This window comes from Zalophus californianus, chromosome 6, assembly GCF_009762305.2.
Source record: "Zalophus californianus isolate mZalCal1 chromosome 6, mZalCal1.pri.v2, whole genome shotgun sequence".
NCBI lineage: Eukaryota > Metazoa > Chordata > Mammalia > Carnivora > Otariidae > Zalophus > Zalophus californianus.
Genome location: NC_045600.1, coordinates 124,569,466 through 124,589,866, shown reverse-complemented (window position 1 = coordinate 124,589,866; position 20,401 = coordinate 124,569,466). Strand labels below are relative to the sequence as shown.

Sequence of the window (20,401 nt, the reverse complement as noted above, 5' to 3'; positions counted from 1 at the left end):
AGATCCCAAGCAGCTTTGCTCTCCTGGGGGAGGAGGGCTGCTCTCCACCTCGTGGTGGGGGCATTCCAGGACCCTGACCCCAGGAGAGGAGCCTCAGGGGTGTAAATTCACCAGCACAGCCAGAAGTTATCTTCCCACTGGAAGAAATCTTGCACATCTTGAAGTTATCTTTCATCTAGAAGGAATGGCGTATCCCTAGAAGTAATCTTTCTGGGCCCGAGAATTAATGCCATCTTAAATGGGGCATCTTCCCTTCATTCAAATTTCTTCTGGAGAATGTATCACTTTCTAAATCTCACTGTAGCCCACATAGTTAGTCACACTTGGAAGGTAACTGAGTCATGACAAAATTTAGTATCTGGCTAGGGGGATGGAAGCCATGGCTTAGTGGCTTGATTTCAGTTGGCTTCCGGAAGTCAAGACTCTTACGCAGTTGAGAACATTCCTAGGACTGTCAGTCGGATGTGACCACCCTGGGAAGACGACCCAGCTATGATAAATGCCAGTGCTTTCCAGCCTCTGGAGAGCCAAAAATGGCTCGCTGCTGTTCTAACATCTCCAGCCAGACCCAGGTTGGGATGCCCACGATTAAGGTGTTCTTCACACAAGTAATCTGATTGGGAACATGGTACAAAGTTCCTATTTCTAGCTTTGACAGAGCGGTCATTCAATCTCCTCACACAATAACTGCACTTAAGAACAGAAGACAGACACATAAACGTGGGAACTGGCACTGTGAATGGAAAAAAGCCCGCAAAACTTGAGTGCCTGCAGAGAAGAAAATGGCAGGTGAACTCTGTCGAGGGAGGCTGGTGGTATTATGGGTGAGGAGCGATTAGTCACTCATTCTGCCTTTTCCAAGCAATGTTCCTGATTCATGCACAATAATGGGACCAATTAACTCGAGCTTTGTAACAGATGGTTACCACACAGTTTAAAATAAGATGTCATTTTGCTCATCACCCACGAAGAAAATAAAACGTGACAAGTCTCCAGGAGCAAGGCGAGCACATCTTGCCCTGAATGTGACCCTGTGATACTTTTTAATATCACTGCCCTTATGGAGAGACCCCCCCCCCCCCCACGGTCACTGATTCCCCTTCTCTGGGTCTTGCCTGTGCTTCTGCAAGTCCCTCCCACAGGACTGCAATGTTTTTCTCTGGGTCTGTCTCCCTAGCATTTCTGTCCGGCTCCAGACCCCTTCATCCACCCAGTATTCAAGACAGAGTGGAACTGTGTTGGGGCTATGGTGGGAGCTTGCTATGAAAGCTCACCTCCTCCCCAGGGATTTCTTCTCACACTGCTAACTCCCACATCTATATCCTTAACCCAGGCCTCTCCTGACCTCCAGACTCTCATGTTCAACTGGACAGCAATGTCACAAGTCTCACCAGGATCTCCGACCTAGTCTGCCCCTCCTGGCCCGTCCATCGTCCCCAAATCTGCCCCTCCCCCAGGGGTCTGCATCTCCCCATGGCACTGTCATCTACCCGTGTGCTAAGGAAGGGCAACATTCTTGGGGTCATGCTTGACTCAGCTCTTTCTGCCATGGCCCGCATCCAGTACATCAGCAAGTCCCATGGGTCCACCTTCAAAGCAGATCCTGCTTCAGTATCTAGCTTCTTCTCGTGACTTCCACTGCTACCCCCAGGGCGCTGGCTACCCCTCCTCCCCTGAACTAAAGCAGCTACCTCCTCCTTGCTCTTCCTGCTTCTTCTCTTGCCCCCTTAGACTCCATTCTCAACAGAGCACCAGAACGCATCAAATGTGAATCTAAACATGTCACTCCCCTGTTCAAATCCTCGTGGGACTGCACCTCCGACCTACAGTTAGTCCCCAGGGCTTACAATGGTTCCCTGGGCCCCTGGCTACCATTCTCTTGCCTTCCTTTCCAATTCCTCCAACCCCTGTTCCATCTGCTCCCATGCCTGGCCTTCCTTACGTAGTGTGCAAGCCTTTGAGGCCAAGCCCCTCCTGCTGGGAACACCAGAGCCAGATGTCTCCATCCCTCCCTCCTCCCTGCCCTTCAGAGAGCCTGCCTTAGTCTCCCTCCCTTCTCCTCGTACCTCCCTACCTTGCTTCTTACCCCTTCCACAACGGTCCTCACCGCCTCACTTCACGTATATGGTCTCCCTTTTATCGTCTTTCTTCCCTACTAGAATTTAATCTCTGCAAGTGCAGGAATTTCACCTGTGTGGTTTAGAGTCATGGCTCCAGCACCTGCAATGGACTGTTTCATGGGAGCACAGGGTTGTGTTGGGTGAACTGGTCTTGGTTTGACAGCTCTCACATATCTCTGACTCAAAATGTAAAAAAGTGAGGCTCAAGAAGGCCAAGTAATGTGGCCAAGTTCTCCCACCTGACCTGGGACTTGGCCATGTTGGGCTGACTCGGAAGCCTTTGGAACATCTGCACATCCCGCCACTTCCCTGGCAGATCTGCTTCAATCTGACTATCCTTCCATGGAGCCAAGACTCAACACCACAAGTCAAGGGGGTCCCTAAATATTTTTTGACATCTGTATTTCAATTTCTCAGGTATGCAGTAACTACTATATTACACAGACATGCCTCTGCCCTTTGGGTTCACAGACTTGCTGAAGCATCACACACCATCTTGCCCACAGTGGTGGGCTTCTGGACAAGCTACCAGTGCTTACTCCTCAGGCCTAGAGACCCATGATCTTGGAGTCTTCTTACAGATAAGTGAAGCAACATAACCTGATGGAGAAATTTATGGTTTCTTGTATTTTCCATGGCAGGTAATCATTAAAGAACGAAAGGCATTTTTCCTTCCTCTCTCAGGTCAGTGCTTATATGTACTGAAGACGTGTCCTTTTGTTGCTTGTAAGACTGTCATGGGGTGGGAGGGAGTAGGTTGTACCCTGCAGGGATTTAAGGTCTGGGAGAATGGCACTGTGGGTTCTGTGGGAGGTGAGGACTGGCACCCCACTCAATACAGAGGCCCCTCAAATAGATGGGCTGCCCCATGCCTTACCAGGCACTGAGAGAGTAGAGCCAAGCCCCTGTGGTGGACCAGGGGCAAAACTGAATGAAGGTTAATTTATTCCCAATTTTCTGGACCACACAAACTCCGGTTCCTGCAGAGTCCCAAGGGCAGGGAAAGCACCCCCACCCCGAGACGCTGTGACAGAGATGATATTTCCTTCCCAAGACAGCTAGAATTATGCCTTGAGCAAGTGGAATTTTTGGACATCTATATCTGTCTCCCATGTATATAGTATATGTGCAACACATGTACCTCAACAGCTTACCCACAACTGTCCTGAGCATTAAATTACAAGGAGGAATTTGCACTTTATACCTGGCAATACTGAGCAGCTTTCTCAAATCGCTGTCTCATGGTAGAGCTCCATCTTCCCCATGGACATTAACAGTGGTGCCTGAACAACAGGAGCACAGCCTGGGTGGGAGAGAATAAGTCTGCCTCCTAGAGGGCCATACTCATCACCCAGATGGGGTGGGGGACCATCTGGGGCTCACCTGACATGAGCCAGGGTCCTCACCAGAATTTGGGCACAGAAAGGGCCTGAAGGATGATCTAGTCTACACCCCTGCTTGGAAGGTGAAGAAAGAAGTCAAAAGAGAATTCATATGGATGGCAGGCTGGGGTCAATTCTATGCTAAGGAAATGAACACATTTATTCTTTATGCCTACATTGTTTTTCAGTTCCTCATTTCCCTGTGCTAGGCAGAGCCCTGATGTTCAGGCTCTCGCTGCTCCAGGGGCATTTTCCCAAAGTGGAGGGTGGGGGGGTGGGGGTGGGCAGCCAACCAGCCTCCCCAAGGCTTTCTGCAGCATGGATGGGGTGCCTTCCCAGTGCTGGGTGGGGATCCCTGCTGCCCGTTCTCTCCATCCTCTTGGCATGTGACAGAAACAGTGTTGAATTTAGCGTCTTCACTCGGTAAGTTTGGGTTCTTAAAAGGTGCTTTCCAAGGCAGGATGGTTGGAGTATAATAGTACCCTTTTAAAATACGAATCCAGAAGGTAAGATGTAAGTGATAAAAATGAGTATGTAACGTATGGAAGAAATAACAGAAAAGACATTACAAAGAAGTAAAGGATTTTGCTAAACATGGCAGGGTCGAAGGAGGGAGCTCTCATGGTACCAGAGGGGGGCGTGCGCCCTTTACCAGGACCCCACCTTCAAAGGAAGCAGCCACCATTCCTGGCGCTACCAGCCATTGTCAGGACCTAAGGTTATAAAGTCCCAGCCGGGTAGCAGTCGAGAGAAATTAGCTCATGAAATGCTTTTTTCTTTCTTAACCTATACCAATTCCCGCTTCTGTATGAAGAGTGAACACTTTGTTTAAAATCTCGTATTCGTATCTGAATTATTCACATTATTATCATTCATATCTGAATTATTCACATAGAAGCATCTTTAAAAGAGCCAGCCTCCATAGCGAGTGGTTTAGGATTATTGCTAATCCAGGTGAATTGTTTTGTGACTGTTGATTAGTCAGTGACCGTGAGATAAGACAGAGCAGGGCTGTGGGTGTCAGTATTTGGGCTGCTTTTGACAGCTTTGTAGCAGCTGAGGAAACAAGTCATCTGCAGTCACAACATCACATTCAATGAGTTACTGGGAGTGCGGACCCTGTTCTCAAACCAAGCATGCCATGGGTGAGGCTCCCCTGAGTCCTGTGGCTGAGACCAATCACCAGGATGCCCAGCACAAATAAGGCCCTACTAACCACCATCCCTTCCTTTGTCTATGTGAATTCTGTGCTTTCCTTCTTGGAGTAGGTGGATGAAGATGTTTCCTGGATTGTTCTACAAGAAATGGGAGGAAGCCAAGTATACACGGAAGCTTGGATCTGGTGAAAACACCCAAGTGTCAACTTTCTGGATGCTTCCCATTTGCCCTGAAGATCTGTGCTCTCTCTACTGTGCACCCATAAGGCAACCTGTACGGACCCCAGTAATGGGCTCTCTGCTCTCTGCCCTTCTGCTGGTGAGAGGCACTGGTCAGAGCCTGGATGGTGGAGGAAGAAGGTGGTTAGAATATTTATTTTTTCAGAATCTTTTCTCCTAGAAGGCACACCTTCTATAAGTAGCTTTCTCCATCAGCTACTCTCATTGTTTGCCTCTTTGCCACCAGGATTGGTAGGAAATGACTGGTCCTTCTGCCAATGTTAAGATCGTACCAACTACAGATCCTTCTCTTCAGTCTTCTGCAACATTCCAAAGGCTTGGGCATTTTCAACTGTGTCTTGGTGAAGAGCTGAGATAAGCCTGATTCCCTGACAGAGCAGAACTAGTTGACTGAAGGCCTGAACACACCCTCTCTTCACCATGCTCAGTCAGAGGCTCCCCTTCCTGTTCCCCTGGGAGGTGCCACATGGGAGCACCTCCAGGTGCCAGGCCTTTGAAGGGCATAGAAGTCTTCTGGATGCATGTCCAAGAAGCCCCTGAACATGTGATTTTGCAAAGATATATAATGAAAACGGTTATGAGTAAGATAGGATATTTGCTCTGTCTCAGGAAGAACCTACATCTGCTTTAGACATTTATTTTGAACTAATTATTTTGTCCTGAGGAACTCCAAAGAAGACAAGTCTGGCTTGCTCCCCAAATCTCTTCCTCATTGGGATGTCAGAAGACACGCCAAGAAAAACGGGGAGAGTGAAGTCAGGGTTTGCGTCTCTTCAACCTGGAGGCTGGGAAGGCTGGGAGGGCAGGAGATGACAGCCACACAAGGCAGGTGCCATTGCATACTCAAATAGTTTCACCGGGCCGCCACCTGTCTTCCCATCTTTGCAGGAAAACAGAAGCTCGGGAAGGTTACTAACTTGCTTATGTCCACAGGAAGTGACAGTCTCCTATTTTTCTCAAAGCCCATGGTCTTGCCTTTCATTCGACACCCACGGGAGAGTTAGATGGAAACAGGAGAAAAGTAAGGCAAAACCACAGAGAGTCCTCTATAGAGGGGGCCGGCCTAGGCAGGTCGGGTCTGGGAACAAAGGGAAAACTCAAGAGTTCTCAGCACCACACAGTTATCCACCCCTACTGGCCCGCTCTGGGCTGGAGCAGAGCTTGTCTGCTGAGCAGGGGGTCTGCTTCAAGTACCTAGAGTCTGAATTGAAAACACTTGAGTCAGACAACATGCCTCTCCCTTGCTCCCTAATCTAAGTCAGGCCAACCTCACTTGCTCCCTGAGCCCAGGCAACATGGGCCTGCCGGGGGCCAGCCACTCACCTGCCTGCTCCAAAGCCACCATGGTCGCCTGCTCAATCAAGTCCCGTTCGATGAAGCTCCTGAAGTCTTCGCTGTACACGCTCAAATCTGGCAGCTGGAATGTGTAGATGGGCATCTCCAGGGGGAACTGCTCATTGTTGCACTCACTCGCCACGTGGGACCGGGCCAGGGAGACGATTGCCGAGCTGGCGTGGGAAATCCCCCGGGAGAGTCGCTTTTCTGCTGGGGGGTGGAGGGGGAGAGGACAACCACAGGAACTGAGTGGGGTGGGCGTGTGGCTCTGCGAGCATGCATGCGCACACACACGTGCATGCACAAATATGCTCCCACACGTGTCCGCACGCACACACACACCTTCAGGCGCACACACACACTCGCCCGCACGCCTGCCACTCTTCCTCCAACATTGCAGGCCTCCCTGCGGCTGAGCTAACATTACCACCACCTGGGATATGGCACTTTACTCACTCTGAGTCGTGAAACCATTCAGAAAGAGGTGAGCTGCAAGTCTACCACACAAGTACACAGCAGCATCATGAAAGATCACCAGTCTTGCTTTTTTGGGTCTTAAGTTACATCTAACTCAGTTCAGCAGAGCTGCCCTGGGCTCAGCTGAACACCACGAGACAGACTCTTTTGTTTTACATATGCATATACTTAAAGCAAGAAGCAATTGGTTCAGGCTTTCCCCACATGGCTTGGGTTGTAAGAGAGGTTACTTTCCTAAAGGTACTCTGATAAACATATCCCACGTGACGATGATGCCCCAAATACAAACATACGAAGCCATCACATTTGCTTCTCTCTCTCTTTTTATTTAAAGATTTTATTTATTTCAGAGAGAGAGAGTGCACGAGCAGAGGGGAGCAGAAGGAGAAGCAGGCTCCCCGCTGAGCAGGTAGCCCATGCGGGGCTCGATCCCAGGACCCTGGGATCATGACCTGAGCTGAAGGCAGATGCTTAACCAACTGAGCCCCCCAGGAGCCCCTGTTTCTCTTCTCAGTTTGCCATTGACACAGCACTCAGAAAGTGCCTGTCTACTCTGGTTTTATTCTGCCTAGAGTTTCCAGCCAAAGGGTGAGAAGTTTAGTGCAGAATTCCTCTGATGTACCTGATGTTGCTCCGGGAAGAAAATCATGTGATCTCAACGCCACAGCAAAAAAGCGGATGTCTTTGTTCTCTTGGCTCTGAAAGCATACTTGGTTTTTTAAGCCCTGCTCTTAATAGCTAACATTTATTACCATAATAGAAGAAGTCTTAAATACACGGTGTTAGGGGGACACTTTATTTTTGCAGTCAATATTTGTAATAATGGAGAATTCTTCTAGCAAGGCAGAAGTTCTCTTTCAATTTGCTCAGGGAAACAAAATTCAAACTAGTGTTTGAGTGTTGTCTAAGCCCTGTGGCAAATTCGTAAATGTATCCACTTAGGTCATGAGGACTGCCACTTCATTTCAGATTAGCCTGCTCACTGATCAGGCTCTGCGTGTAAGCTGATGCCACTCTGAAGCATGTCTCTGCCCACCTGAGCTCACAGAAAACCCACGCTCGTGCCTTCATCTGGAAGGAGAGCTCCTTACTTCCTCACGTGCAAGAGCAGTGGACAGAAATGTCATTAAACCCACGCCTGTGCCTTCATCCAGAACGGGAGCTTCTTACTTCCCCACGTGCAAGAGCAGTGAACAAAAATGTCATTAAAGTCATTTTGCTACAGCAGACTAAAAACAAGAGGCTTTTAATCCTGGGGTAAGTTGATTTTAAATTTAAAGTCCTTTCTCAGAAGCCTCAAGTATCTGGGCATTAAACTGAGTGGTTGAGTCCCGCAGACAGAGTATTTTTAAAATGAGTAGTTTTGATTCATCTTCAGTTGGATTCTGAGACCATGATGACTAGTTATTTTGTATTTTGAGGAAAGGCAAAGAGAAGTTAAACCACACGGCCATGAGAAAGAAGAGACATGGAGCACGTAGGGCCTGGTTTGTCTACCACTGGGGATGGCCCTGTTGCTTCCTGCACTTGGTCCACATTCTGAGAGCAGGAGCAGAGGAAACTGTAAGTCCTTCTGCCATGTTCTCCAGGTCTCACAAGCCGTGCTGATGTCTTACCTCTTGCTGCAGACTACTGTTTCTATATCCGGGAAAGTAGGAAATGCCTCACCCTTTGGGACCCGATGGAGACGGACATCAGACATTCTTTAACACCTGAGGTGCTACGTGACCCCACAATCCACTGGGCAGACTCACGATGCTGCTCTCAACAGTGGGAATCTTATGGGAGGGGTCATCCATACTCCTTCATGGCTTATCACTCAGTACCTCTTTGTCAATTGATGAGATGCTATTAGGACCTTAGGAACATGGTGATTCATAGTATAATATGATGCTATTAAGCAGTTCCAATTATTAAATATTTGGAGTCTGAATGAAAAAGGCTTTTGGGGGGTGCCTGGGTGACTCAGTCAGTGAGCGTCCGACTCTTGGTTTTGGCTCAGGTCATGATCTCAGGGTCCTGGGATTGAGCCCCTCGTTGGGCTCCTCAGTCAGAGGGGAGCCTGCTTGAGGATTCTTTCTCTCCCTCTCCCTCTGCCCCTCCCTCTGTTCACTCTCTCTCTAAAATAAATAAATAAATCTTAAAAAAAAGAAAAAGTCTTCCCCACCACCACCTCCATGAATGCACATATGTAATCACACACAGATACACACACACATTGATTTTTTAAACATGAACTCATTGATCCTTCTTTTAGAGGTATAAATGAATTGTTTTACAGGAACGACCATGTTCAGAGTTATGCCCCAGAGAAATACAGATATTAAACAAAAACACAGTGAGAGAACGCACAGAATTCTGCAACTATTGACAAAACCAACTCAAACTGATCATTGATTCAGGCCAGGGGAGGTGTTTTAACTATATTTTCTTATTTTCTGTATTCTTGACGCTCTGGCATCTGGGGCATCCCTGACTGGGCAGAGGCTCTTCTTACTAGGAATAGCTAATTCTGAGAGCAAATGACTCCTAGGAAAGGAGCGTGCCTTTCTTATGCAAACCAACCAATCCAGAGCCCATACTCTGAACCACCTCTTCTATCTGGTTCTTACACTCCAGCAAGCAATATGTCTCTGCACCCCAGGGCAAGGTACAAGACAACCAGGGATAGCTCCTAAACCCCAGAGAGCCTGCTGAAATTATTCAATCTTGCCAATCCTAAATCTGTTTACCCTGCCTTGCCTTTTCCAAGGAAATCAAAATAAAAGCTCATGCCCGTATTTTTCCTCTCTGTCCCTTCTGCCTCCTGACCAACCTTGGTGCTTCCTCATGTTGTCCTGCATAGTGTGCCATGCCACCTGCTTTTAGGGAACTGTGAGTCTAACAGCTTCCTTCATGATATTCTTTTCCATGTTTGCCTATCTTATCCTATCTGATTAAAACAAATCCTAGGTATTTTAAAAACAGGTGCACAAACCTTTTCTGAAAGGGACAGATATAAGTACTTTAGGCTTTGTAAGCCAAAGCCTTAGCCAATGCATAAATGAGTGGGCATGAGGGTGTTTCGATAAAAACTTTATTTAAAAAACAGACAGTAGCCAGAGTTGGCTCATGGGCCATTGCTTGCTGATCCCTAATTTATAATATGGAGACATTCATTTTCCTTGTTAGTGCATGCACTATGATTTCAAGTACTCAGTTAAAGGATACATATATCTAATTCAGAAACTAAAAAACTCAATTAATGGAATTATGTGACAGACTTATTTTTTCAGTTACATTTATTAGGCTCTGAATCCATCAACCTCTCTGGAAGCAGAGAGGAGGGTCCTTCTAGCCTCCTCAATGGGAGGATAAAATAATGGGTTGGTTGGTTTGCTGCCAGTCAAAAACAGCAGGGGCAGCCACATACACATACATATTTAGAAAACCCAAGATATTCTCTTAGAAAAAAATGATTAATATTATAAGAGAATTTCTGTGAATTACTGCATAAAATATAAATATGGAAAAAGTAAGTCGCTTTTCTCTATGTCTAAAATCTTAGAATCTGACTAAATGGAGAGGCATATTTAATGTTCTTGAGTGGGAAAACAATATTACACTATGCCAATTATTCTTAAAATAAAAATTCAATCCAATTCCAACCAGAATTCCAAGCTTAAGGTTTATATGGCAGAATAAAACGTCCAAAAATAGTGAAAAATTTTTGGAAAAGACTATCAGCGAAAGGAGTTGCCTTAACAGAAAGTACAGCATATGAACTACCAGAGTTAAGGTAACAGGATGGGTGACCGCACGGATTGACAGAGTCTGTAAACAGATCCAAATATATTTGGGAATTTAATATATGGCAACGTTGGCATTTTAGTTCAGTGGGTGAGGAATGTTTTATTCAATAAATGTGCTAGAGTAACTCACTCTTGATCCAGAAGAAAGCAAGACCAGATTCTTCCTTATTACTTATAAAAATTTCAAATCAATCAAAAGACCTAAGAACAAAATTTTAAAAGAATATAGGAACATATTTCAGTAACTATTCCAGGAGACCTTCTAAAGCAAAAGAGGACACCTATCAGCCATGAATGCATAGTAATATAAACATTTTGTGTGGCAAAATATTCTGTAAAGTCATAAAGCAATGATATACCGGGAAAGACATACACATATATAAAAATATATGTTCTTAGTCTTAATCACAGAGGATGCTACACGTTGATCAGAAAACTGAAAACAAATCAACAGAAAAATGGGCAAAGTATGGGAACAGGCATGTTGCAGAAGGGGAAATCCAACTGGCTAACAAACAAATGACGAGATGAAAGTTAAAACAAGACACCCTTTTCCACCCTTCACAGTAGAAAAGCAATGTAAAGCCATTACAAAAACGTCCAGTGTTGGCAAGAGTGGAGGGAGATACCTCATTTCACACACTGCAAGCAGAAATGCGTCTGGGAAAAAGTCCTGCAGTTATTGAATTAAAGATACACAGGTACTGGCACAGCAAATCCACTTTGGGAACACTAACCTATAGATACAAAAGCACTAGTATCTAAGATCACAGGCATACCGTTGTTTATTTTAGCATTGCTAGTAGTATTGAAAACAAGCAAAACAAAAAATCCCAAGAAAAACCAGAATAACCATTAATACAGGAGTGGTTTAAAAATCATTGTAGGCTGTGGAATAAAATATTGAGCCTCTACTCGTGATTTAATGTTCAGTGAAACAAGTGATCTGAGAAGCATTATGTGCATTTGACCCTGATGCATTTTGAACGAGCCCAGGGAAAGCAAGGAGGAGACAGATGAGGATGTAATTGTTGCTTATTACATCAGTGAGATCTGAGATGGGTGAGAAGAAAACTCTGAAGTTCTCTTTATATATCTTTGTACTGTTTCTTTCATCACGATAAACACATCTGACTTCTGTAATTAAGAAAAAGAATAGAGAAAATGGAGCCTGCGGGGCAATGAACTGATGATGAACAGATCTGGAGACCAGGTGGGAAAAAAGTGAAGGGACTAGAGGTGTTTGGCTTGGAGAGAGACCAGGGCTCCAGGAGGAGGGCTGGCTTTTAATCACGTGGGGTCCTGGGGAACTGGACTCCTCCTCTCGCTTTTCCGAGGCAGAGGGAGGAGCCGGAAACGGAAGCCGCAGGGCACATTTTAGCTTGATGTGCGTGGAGAGCCTGATGTGTCCCACAGCTCAGGAGAGGGATGACTTTGCGGTTCTTTGCGCCCTCCAGCCCCCCACCCCCGCTACGCTACCCCATGCAAGCCATGGCACTCTGGGGAAGCTGTTCCTGGCCTCAGCCCCTCACCAGGTCAGGTACCTTGGGCAATGTCGTCCTGTCTCTGCAGGCAGGGCCGCTCCACCTTGTGGCCGGTTTGGGGCGGCTCTCTCTCTGGCTGCTTGGGGCACCTGCCCTCGTTGAACACATGCGGCAGGTTGGCTGTGTGCACTTGTCGGAGCTGCTCATAGTCACTCAGAGCGGCAGTCAGGTCCCAGTTTTTGCCTATGGCCAAGAAATGACAATATTAAGGATCTCACTGTAGGAAAAAAACTGTGCAAGAAGGGTTCCTCATCAGCACGTTGACGAATGAACTTTCCACCAGCAATGCTCGTTTTATTCAGAGGGGTCAAGTGGCCTGATGTGTAAGTAGAAGTTCACACCTGCGACTGATGTCCATCTGAAATACGTGACTGTATTTACTCATCGCCTTTAGGTTCATGCACACACATGTCAAAACATTACATTCCTAATTATCATGCCTTCCTCCACCCCTTTGAAAAATTAAGTTGTAGAGCTTACACTCAGAGAAGCAAAACATAAACTAAATTTTAAAAATCAATAAAAAGACTCCCCAAATTTTCTTTAGGCTTTTGCTTCCAGTTTTACTTCTCTTTTTAAGCTTAATACGGGAAAAGCAGAAGCTTGGGACGTATTCTCCGTGTAAAGCCTCAGTGGGAGGCAGACTTCAGATCTCTGACCTTGAACTGGGGGAGATGTGAGCCGGGACTGGGGTCCTGGTCTGGGACAGCTCTAAGCAGGGTCCCTGGGCACGGAGATGGGTGCCAGGTGTTGAAGAGGACTCTTTGCAACCCTAGGGGGAGCTGTTGTGGGGGCTGGAGCTCTGTGGGGCTCTAATTCTGAGTCTGAGTCAATGGCCTTCTGATGGACCCACAGAGGCATTGCACACTGCATCCGATTCATGAGGCATCATGAGCTTTTTAAAGACAAAGAATTAAAAGCCTAGCTTTCATTTTAAAGAGCAAATAAAATCTTATCCTTTCCTGGTTAACTTTGAAGTGCAAGTATTAACCGTATTGACCTAATTATATGCCGAATTATGTCGTATATACAATATCATGAGGCTTTGAGCATATAAAATAATATCGGGACATCCTTTTTTTTTTTTCCCCTTCCACTTCTAGTGCAGACTTGATACTATCAATCATCAGTATGGCCATTGGTAATTTAATCACGTTTTTTTTTTTTTTCCTCCATAGTCAGCTAACAAAGATGCAATAGTTGCATCTTTGCACCCTCTCAGTGGGTAAGAAAAGCAAATTAATCTATCTGGGTCACACAGCAGAAAAAAAATAGCAGGAGCTGGTGTTTTTGTAAGTGATGATAAACAGGGGGTATTGGTGTAATGCAGCTGACTATCATTAGTAGCAGAAGTGGAGGGTGGTGGTCGTGGCCATGGGGCTGGGTGCTGGCCATGACAGGGCTGGTTTTGGGAAAGGAAACCGAAGCAGAAATGTCAGAACACACTCTCGCTCTTACACGAGACTAACAATCACAGTGTACACATCCTACCTACATGATCAAAACCTGGCATTTTCCAAGTCTAATTGTAGTGACTATCAAAGGAGCATTAATGTTCCAAGAAGACAAAGATAAGACCCTACCTTCAGGGAAATTTATGCCTTAGCAGGGGTGATGACCTGAGTGGGCACCCTGCTCTAAGGCGTGGCTGGGGGGGGGGCAAGTGACCATGGGAGGGTCAAACCTGCACGGAGGAGGAAGGTGAAGGAGAGGAGAGGTGGAGGAGAAGCATTCTTGATGCCAGTTCCTATCACAAAATGCAGACATTCCAGCATGGATGTGTGTATTAGCAGTAACATCAGCATGACGAATTCTGGTTGTGGAGAGGGATGGGAGAGCAGGGAAGCAGCCCATGTGGAGCCCCTGAGGAGCTCCAGGTGCAGCCAGGGGTGTCATGCTCCCCAGGCCCCAACAGGACACGGGCAATATTCTGCCATTTCACAAAGCGACGGGTAGTCTGATTACAGCATTTACCCGCAGTTCCTCATTTGCTACATCACGGTGTTTGCATGTGGGCCCTCCAATCTGTTTTTTTCCCTGCTGAGCTGCATCTACCATGCAGGGCTGCGCTGCACACAAAATCTGGTCCTGGCAGGGCCGTGGACCCTAATCCAGCTGGCAGGGCACTGTTATGGGGAGCCAGCCCACTCCCGCCCTACTGTGCTTCTTCTGCCCAGTGGAAGGAGTCTCTCCTGCTGCTTCTGCCTGTTCCCTACCCTTCCCAGAGCCCCCCATCCCCGGTTCCCACTATAAGGCATTTGGGCCCAAGTGGGACAGCAGGCCTCGAATTATGTGTAGCTCCAGTAGGCTAGGCTGCAGCCTCATCCTGCAGGACGAGGGTGTGTTCCCACTACACGCAACTGTTAGAGGATCAACTTGGACCGCACTGACGAGGCAGATGTCCCACCATCGGTGAAGGACCGTGCATTCTGCTTTTCTCCTCAGTGACTTCTCACTGCTTATCTTCTGACTTGCTCAGGCCTCCTCTGCATTCTCCTATTGCTGCCTCATATTCATGCTCACTTAACTATGCACCTGCCCTGTATTCTTAGCCGGTGAGCATCCTGGTTCTAATTGTGCTGTACCTCGTCACAGAGATTCAATCAATGTTAAGTGAGAATGAAAATGGAAGGAGGAGGGGCGGCGGCACTGTCCACAAAAGCCTAGCTCCCAAATGCTCCCTTCAAAGACGTTAAAGAATCCCTCAAGGAGTCGGTACTTCAGTGGCCATGCATTTGGAAAGACCGCTGATGTGGGAAGAAAACAAGACAGGCGACAGACACATTCATCAATCGTTTAGAGAGTCAGAGCCCCTCAAGATATGCTTCCCACTCTGCACAGTTCCCCAGATGGCAGCTCAGGAAAACCAGGGTTGTACATGGTGATTTATAGACACGTGGACCAGGGAGGCATCAGCAGGTAGCTGGGCTTCGGTGGGTCGTACAGGTTGTATCTAAAAACAGGAAATCTAGGGATCAGGATGGGGTGGGTCCCTGGTGGCCTGGAGGTAGGGTTTGGTGGTCAGAGATCACATGCATCAAGCTCTCCTTTCTTCTTTTCTGTTCCAAGTCTCCAAGAGTCCTAACTGATGTCACCCAGAGTCAGGATGAGCAGGAAGGGCCCGGAGGCCCACCATGGCCTCACCACCACAATGGATGGGCCGAAGCCCAGATGGAATTGATAGGCTGAGTGATCATGGTGGCCATGGGCTGTGTATGCCCCTGAAGCCAAGACACTCATTTCGAGGAAGGAATTGGTCCAATGGAACAGTCAGGAACACAGGCTTTGGGGCGTGGGTCCAGCCCTGGCTCCACCTTGTAGCTATTTCTGTGACAGTGAACATGGCATTTTACCATGTGAAACCTCAGATTACTTTTCTGTACAACTGGGGAGACTAAAATCCATCTAATGGGAATTCTTAGGAGGGTTAAGTGAGACTAGGAGGTAATGTCTGTAAAGCACATGGTGCTTGGTGTTATGATCATTCATTACAAGTTTCTGCTATATCTAACTTCTATCACTTGTGATTGAAATCCAGCTAGTAAATGGCAACTGAGATTCAAATCCGGGTCTGTTTGATTAAAACCCAAGCTTTTAAGGCTATAGTTCCCTCGAACCTGGTCTTGTTTGGGGCATCACAGCCTATGGTTATGGACTACCTTTCACACCTCTTTCCTGCCTTGCCCGTCCATCATGACCCTTGTCTTCTTCTCTTGCATCCCTCACTCTCCATCGCCACTCTGCCAATGTCTTCAGCTGCTGGGTCCTTAACTCTCTTCCCCATGCACTTACCCGTTCCAGGTGAAATTCTTATTCAGGTGTCACTAAGTCCATCTCCTAAACACAGTGGGCCATCAGGCCCCCGGGAAAACAGCAGAAGGCTTCCCTAGGACAGGGACATTTAACAGTCCTTTTTATCCTATACCTTGAATACTCCATGTCCCCTTTTCTGGCTGATTTGCCTTTTCTTGCCCTTAAAACACATGGGTTCCCCCCATTTTTATTCTTTCTTTTCCTCTCTTAATTTATATCCTCTTTTTGAAGATCAAGACCATCTCTATGTGAATAATATTAAATCTAGTTATAATTTGTACTCTAAGCTTCAAGTCCAAATATCTAACTCTGGCAGAAGCTAGTTGACTATCCAATTTCTAGTCTCCTCTAATTCTTTCTGCACAGAATGCTGATTTATTTGAGACTGCAACTCACACAGCTAGAAATACTCATTTTTCTCCTGTAGCCAACCTGAGATCTTCAAAATATGTTTCTGTTGTTCTATCTCTCTGTGCTTACTCTGTTTCTTCTTCTGGCAATATTTCCTCCAGGCAGCAAAACAGTATGACTATATGAAAGAAGACCTCAACCCAGGGAATAAGGAAGTTGCCTGTTAATTTTTTTCTTTTTGGCTCTGCCTCAATTTGTGCTTATCACAATACAGTAGGTTTTCGGATTACTAACAAGTACAGGTTTCGTGGTAAGTACCAAAACCTCTTATATAGTTTACCAATGAAATATTCTGTGCTTTAAACTTCTAATTCATTTGATTTACTCTTAAGAAGAACATCAAATGAGGTCAGAGCTCAAGTTAAATTTAACATATGCATTTTGGCTCTCAGTGAGGTGTATGCTGCTTTAATTTAGCACAAAAGTATCACATTAATGCAGGGAAACTATAAAGCAGAGACGCATAAGCTCAAAGGAAGATGTGAAACAGGAACTGACTAAACTCTGGGGGAAAAGCAAAAAAGAGTCACAAATCCTTTCTGAAATGAAGTTAAATTACAAGGGAGCAAAGAAAAAATAGACCACAGACAGGACCATAAAAATGAAAAATATGGGTGGTTCAGTTGGTTAAGTGGCCGACTCTTGATTTTGGGTCAGGTCATGATCTCAGTGTCATGGGATCAAGTCCCATGTGGGGCTTCACACACACAGTCTGCTTGAGGATTCTCCCCCTCTCCTTCTGGCCCTCACCATACTTGTGCTCTCTTTCTCTAAAATCAATCAATCAGGACTCTGAGAAACAAACTGAGGGTTCTAGAGGGGAAGGGGGTGCGGTGATGGGTTAGCCTGGTGATGGGTATTAAAGAGGGCACGTACTGAATGGAGCACTGGGTGTTATACACAAAAAATGAATCATGGAACACTATATCAAAAACTGGTGATGTAATGTATGGTGATTAACATGACATCAAAAAACTAATGATGTATGGTGATTAACATAACATAATAAACAAAAGGAGAAAAAATTCAATCAGTCTTTACAAAAAAATGAAAAATAAGCAAAGTGGAAAAAGTTGAAACAAAAAATAAAAGCTTAGAGAAAAATGGTAAATATAGGGAAAGACGTACAACATACACATAACTGGAGCCTAAAATATGAAATCTAAAATAATGGAAAAAAAAAGAATTTAAAAACTATTTTAACTAGAGCTACCATACGATCCAGCAATTGCACTACTGGGTATTTACCCCAAAGATACAAATGTAGGGATCCGAAGGGGTATGTGCACCCCGATGTTTATAGCAGCAATGTCCACAATAGCCAAACTGTGGAAAGAGCCAAGATGTCCATCGACAGATGAATGGATAAAGAAGATGATGGTATATATATACACACACACACACACACACACACACACACACACACACACACACACACAGACAATGGAATATTACGCAGCCATCAAAAGGAATGAGATCTTGCCATTTGCAATGACGTGGATGGAACTGGAGGGTGTTATTCTGAGTAAAATGAGTCAATCAGAGAAAGACATGTATCATATGACCTCACTGATATGAGGAATTCTTAATCTCAGGAAACAAACTGAGGGTTGCTGGAATGGTGGGGGGGTGGGAGGGGTGGGGTGGCTGGGTGATAGACATTGGGCAGGGTATGTGCTATGGTCAGTGCTGTGAATTGTGCAAGACTGTTGAATCACAGATCTGTACCTCTGCAACAAATAATGCAATATATGTTAAGAAAAAAAAAAAAGAAGATAGCGGGAGGGGAAGAATGAAGGGGGGGGAATCGGAGGGGGAGACGAACCATGAGAGGTGATGGACTCTGAAAAACAAACTGAGGGTTCTAGAGGGGAGGGGTGTGGGGGATGAGTTAGCCTGGTGATGGGTATTAAAGAGGGCATGTTCTGCGTGGAGCACTGGGTGTTATGCACAAACAATGAATCATGGAACACTACATCAGAAACTAATGATGTAACGTATGGTGATTAACATAACAACAAAAAAATTTAAAGAAAAAATAAAAACTATTTTAACAAAGCAAACTTCTGATACAAAGATTTGATTCTATATATTGAAAGGGCACACTGCATAAAACAAAGTTGTCTTAGTTTAATCAATACCAAGATAGATCCTTATAAAATTATTGTGTCTTAAAGATAAAGAGAATTCTTTGAATATTTAAGCAAGAAAATGAGGAAAATCAGGCTGGTAACATACTTCTTGGCAGCCACATTAAATGCCTGAAGTCACTGGGGTCACATCTACAAGATACTGAAAGAGAGAAAGAAGTGTGGGCTAAAAAATCTTGGTGCCCATCGAGGCTATCCTTTCATGTATAAAGGCCACAGACAAACCATTTTCAACATGTATGAGTCCAGGAAATATCACTCAAGTGGATCTTCCTTGAGAAAACTACTAGAGGATGGGCTCCAGGTAATCAAGAGATGAGTGGGGGGTTGGCAAAGGGATAGTCAGGCAGCAGTAAATTTATTTAACTGTATATCTATGAAAAAGCAAAGATACAGATAGAAGTGGAAGAGGAGAAAGTCAATAGACTGCTAAAGCGACTGGTACAGTCAACAAAATGGTAGAAGGCAGAAAGTACAATCAACTAACAGTTGCCTCGGCGATGCTACATGGGAGCACAAAATAATATTTAAAGTTGAAATACAAATCAAATACAAATACATAAACTTTTTTTTGAAGATTTTATTTATTTATTTGAGAGAGAGAGAATGAGAGACAGAGAGCACGAGAGGGAGGAGGGTCAGAGGGAGAAGCAGACTCCCTGCTGAGCAGGGAGCCCGATGCGGGACTCGATCCCGGGACTCCAGGATCATGACCTGAGCCAAAGGCAGTCGCTTAACCAACTGAGCCACCCAGGTGCCCCGTAAACATTTTTAATAGTACAGAGGTGAATGCCAAAAACCAGAGAAAAGATAAACTACTGATTAAATTGGATGGGAGGAGACAGAAAAAGAGAGGAGGGAGGGGGAAGGAGATACAAGCTAATTTTATTGAGGCAGATCATAAGAACAAATACTGTCTAAAGAAAAAAAGGAAATGGGATGTTACATAAAGGTAGAACTTTAAAAAGTGAATCACTAGATAAAAAATGCAACTTTTCTAAATATCAGAAATATATTTTTAAATAAAAAGCTAGTAAAATATATTGAAAGACATGTGAAATACTTATACATAAAAATAGAAAATATAATATGATGGAACTAAGAACCACCATATCTGTCAGAGCAATACCTTTAAACAGACTTGATGCAACTATTTAAATAAGAGGATTTTCATATTATTTCATGAAGCAAAGTCTGTTTGCTATATATAAGAGACCTATTGAGAGCAAAGTGATTCAGAAAGGTTGCAACTAACGGAAGGACAGTGGTGTATCAGGTTTACTAGGCAAAGATAAAACAACAAAAACAAAAAGCAATACAGAGGACATTATCTTACATCAAACAAAGTAAAATTCGGGCCAAAAAAGCATTATTTAAGATGAAGAAGGCTACTTTATAACCCTAAAGGGTTCAAATCATAATGGAGATGTATTAATCATGCTCTTTCTTTTCTGTAGTTTTGAGGGCTTGCTGACCCAGGAGGGACTGCCCTTCTCAGGGCTATCTGATTCTTCATGATAGCAAGCTACCTCCTTGCAAGTGTGCCTTTTATGTGCAAACCAGCCAATCCAAACCCCTCACCCCAACCATGTATGATCAGGCTTTCACACTCAGGGCAAATGCTCCCATCTGCTGATCACCCAGGGCCAGGTACAACTTGGGACAGCCTCTCCAGCCTGGAGTCTCCTAAAATTCAAACTAGCCAATCCTAAAACTGCTTACCCTGCTTACCCTGCCTTACTTGTTCTTCCTGCAGAACCCACACTAAAGGTTCTTGCTCATGTTCCCCCCATTCCCTGTGCTTCCTGACTGACCTAATACTCCTCTGCATGGCCCTCATGGCATGCCTCCTGTTCCTAGGGATCTTCCTCCTTTGTGACAGTGATTTCCAGGCCTGTGTGTCTTACCAGATCTGATTAGAACAAATCTCAGATACATATTAAAACAGAAGACATAAGAAGTATGAATATATGCATACTAA

General features: G+C 45.2%; 1 protein-coding gene across 2 annotated transcripts in view; it reads right to left on the bottom strand.

Moving 5' to 3' along the window:
• OTUD7A (OTU deubiquitinase 7A) overlaps positions 1 to 20,401 on the bottom strand; it is a 386,803-nt gene that overhangs the window by 86,197 nt on the left and 280,205 nt on the right. The window contains exons 5-6 of one of the 2 annotated variants that reach the window (XM_027571864.2): positions 12,047 to 12,229; positions 6,223 to 6,444 (exon numbers count right to left, since the gene is read on the bottom strand). In XM_027571864.2, the coding sequence (XP_027427665.1) occupies positions 6,223 to 6,444; positions 12,047 to 12,229 (405 nt within the window). The remainder of the gene's footprint in view (positions 1 to 6,222; positions 6,445 to 12,046; positions 12,230 to 20,401) is intronic. The other variant, XM_027571865.2, reaches the window with a different exon arrangement.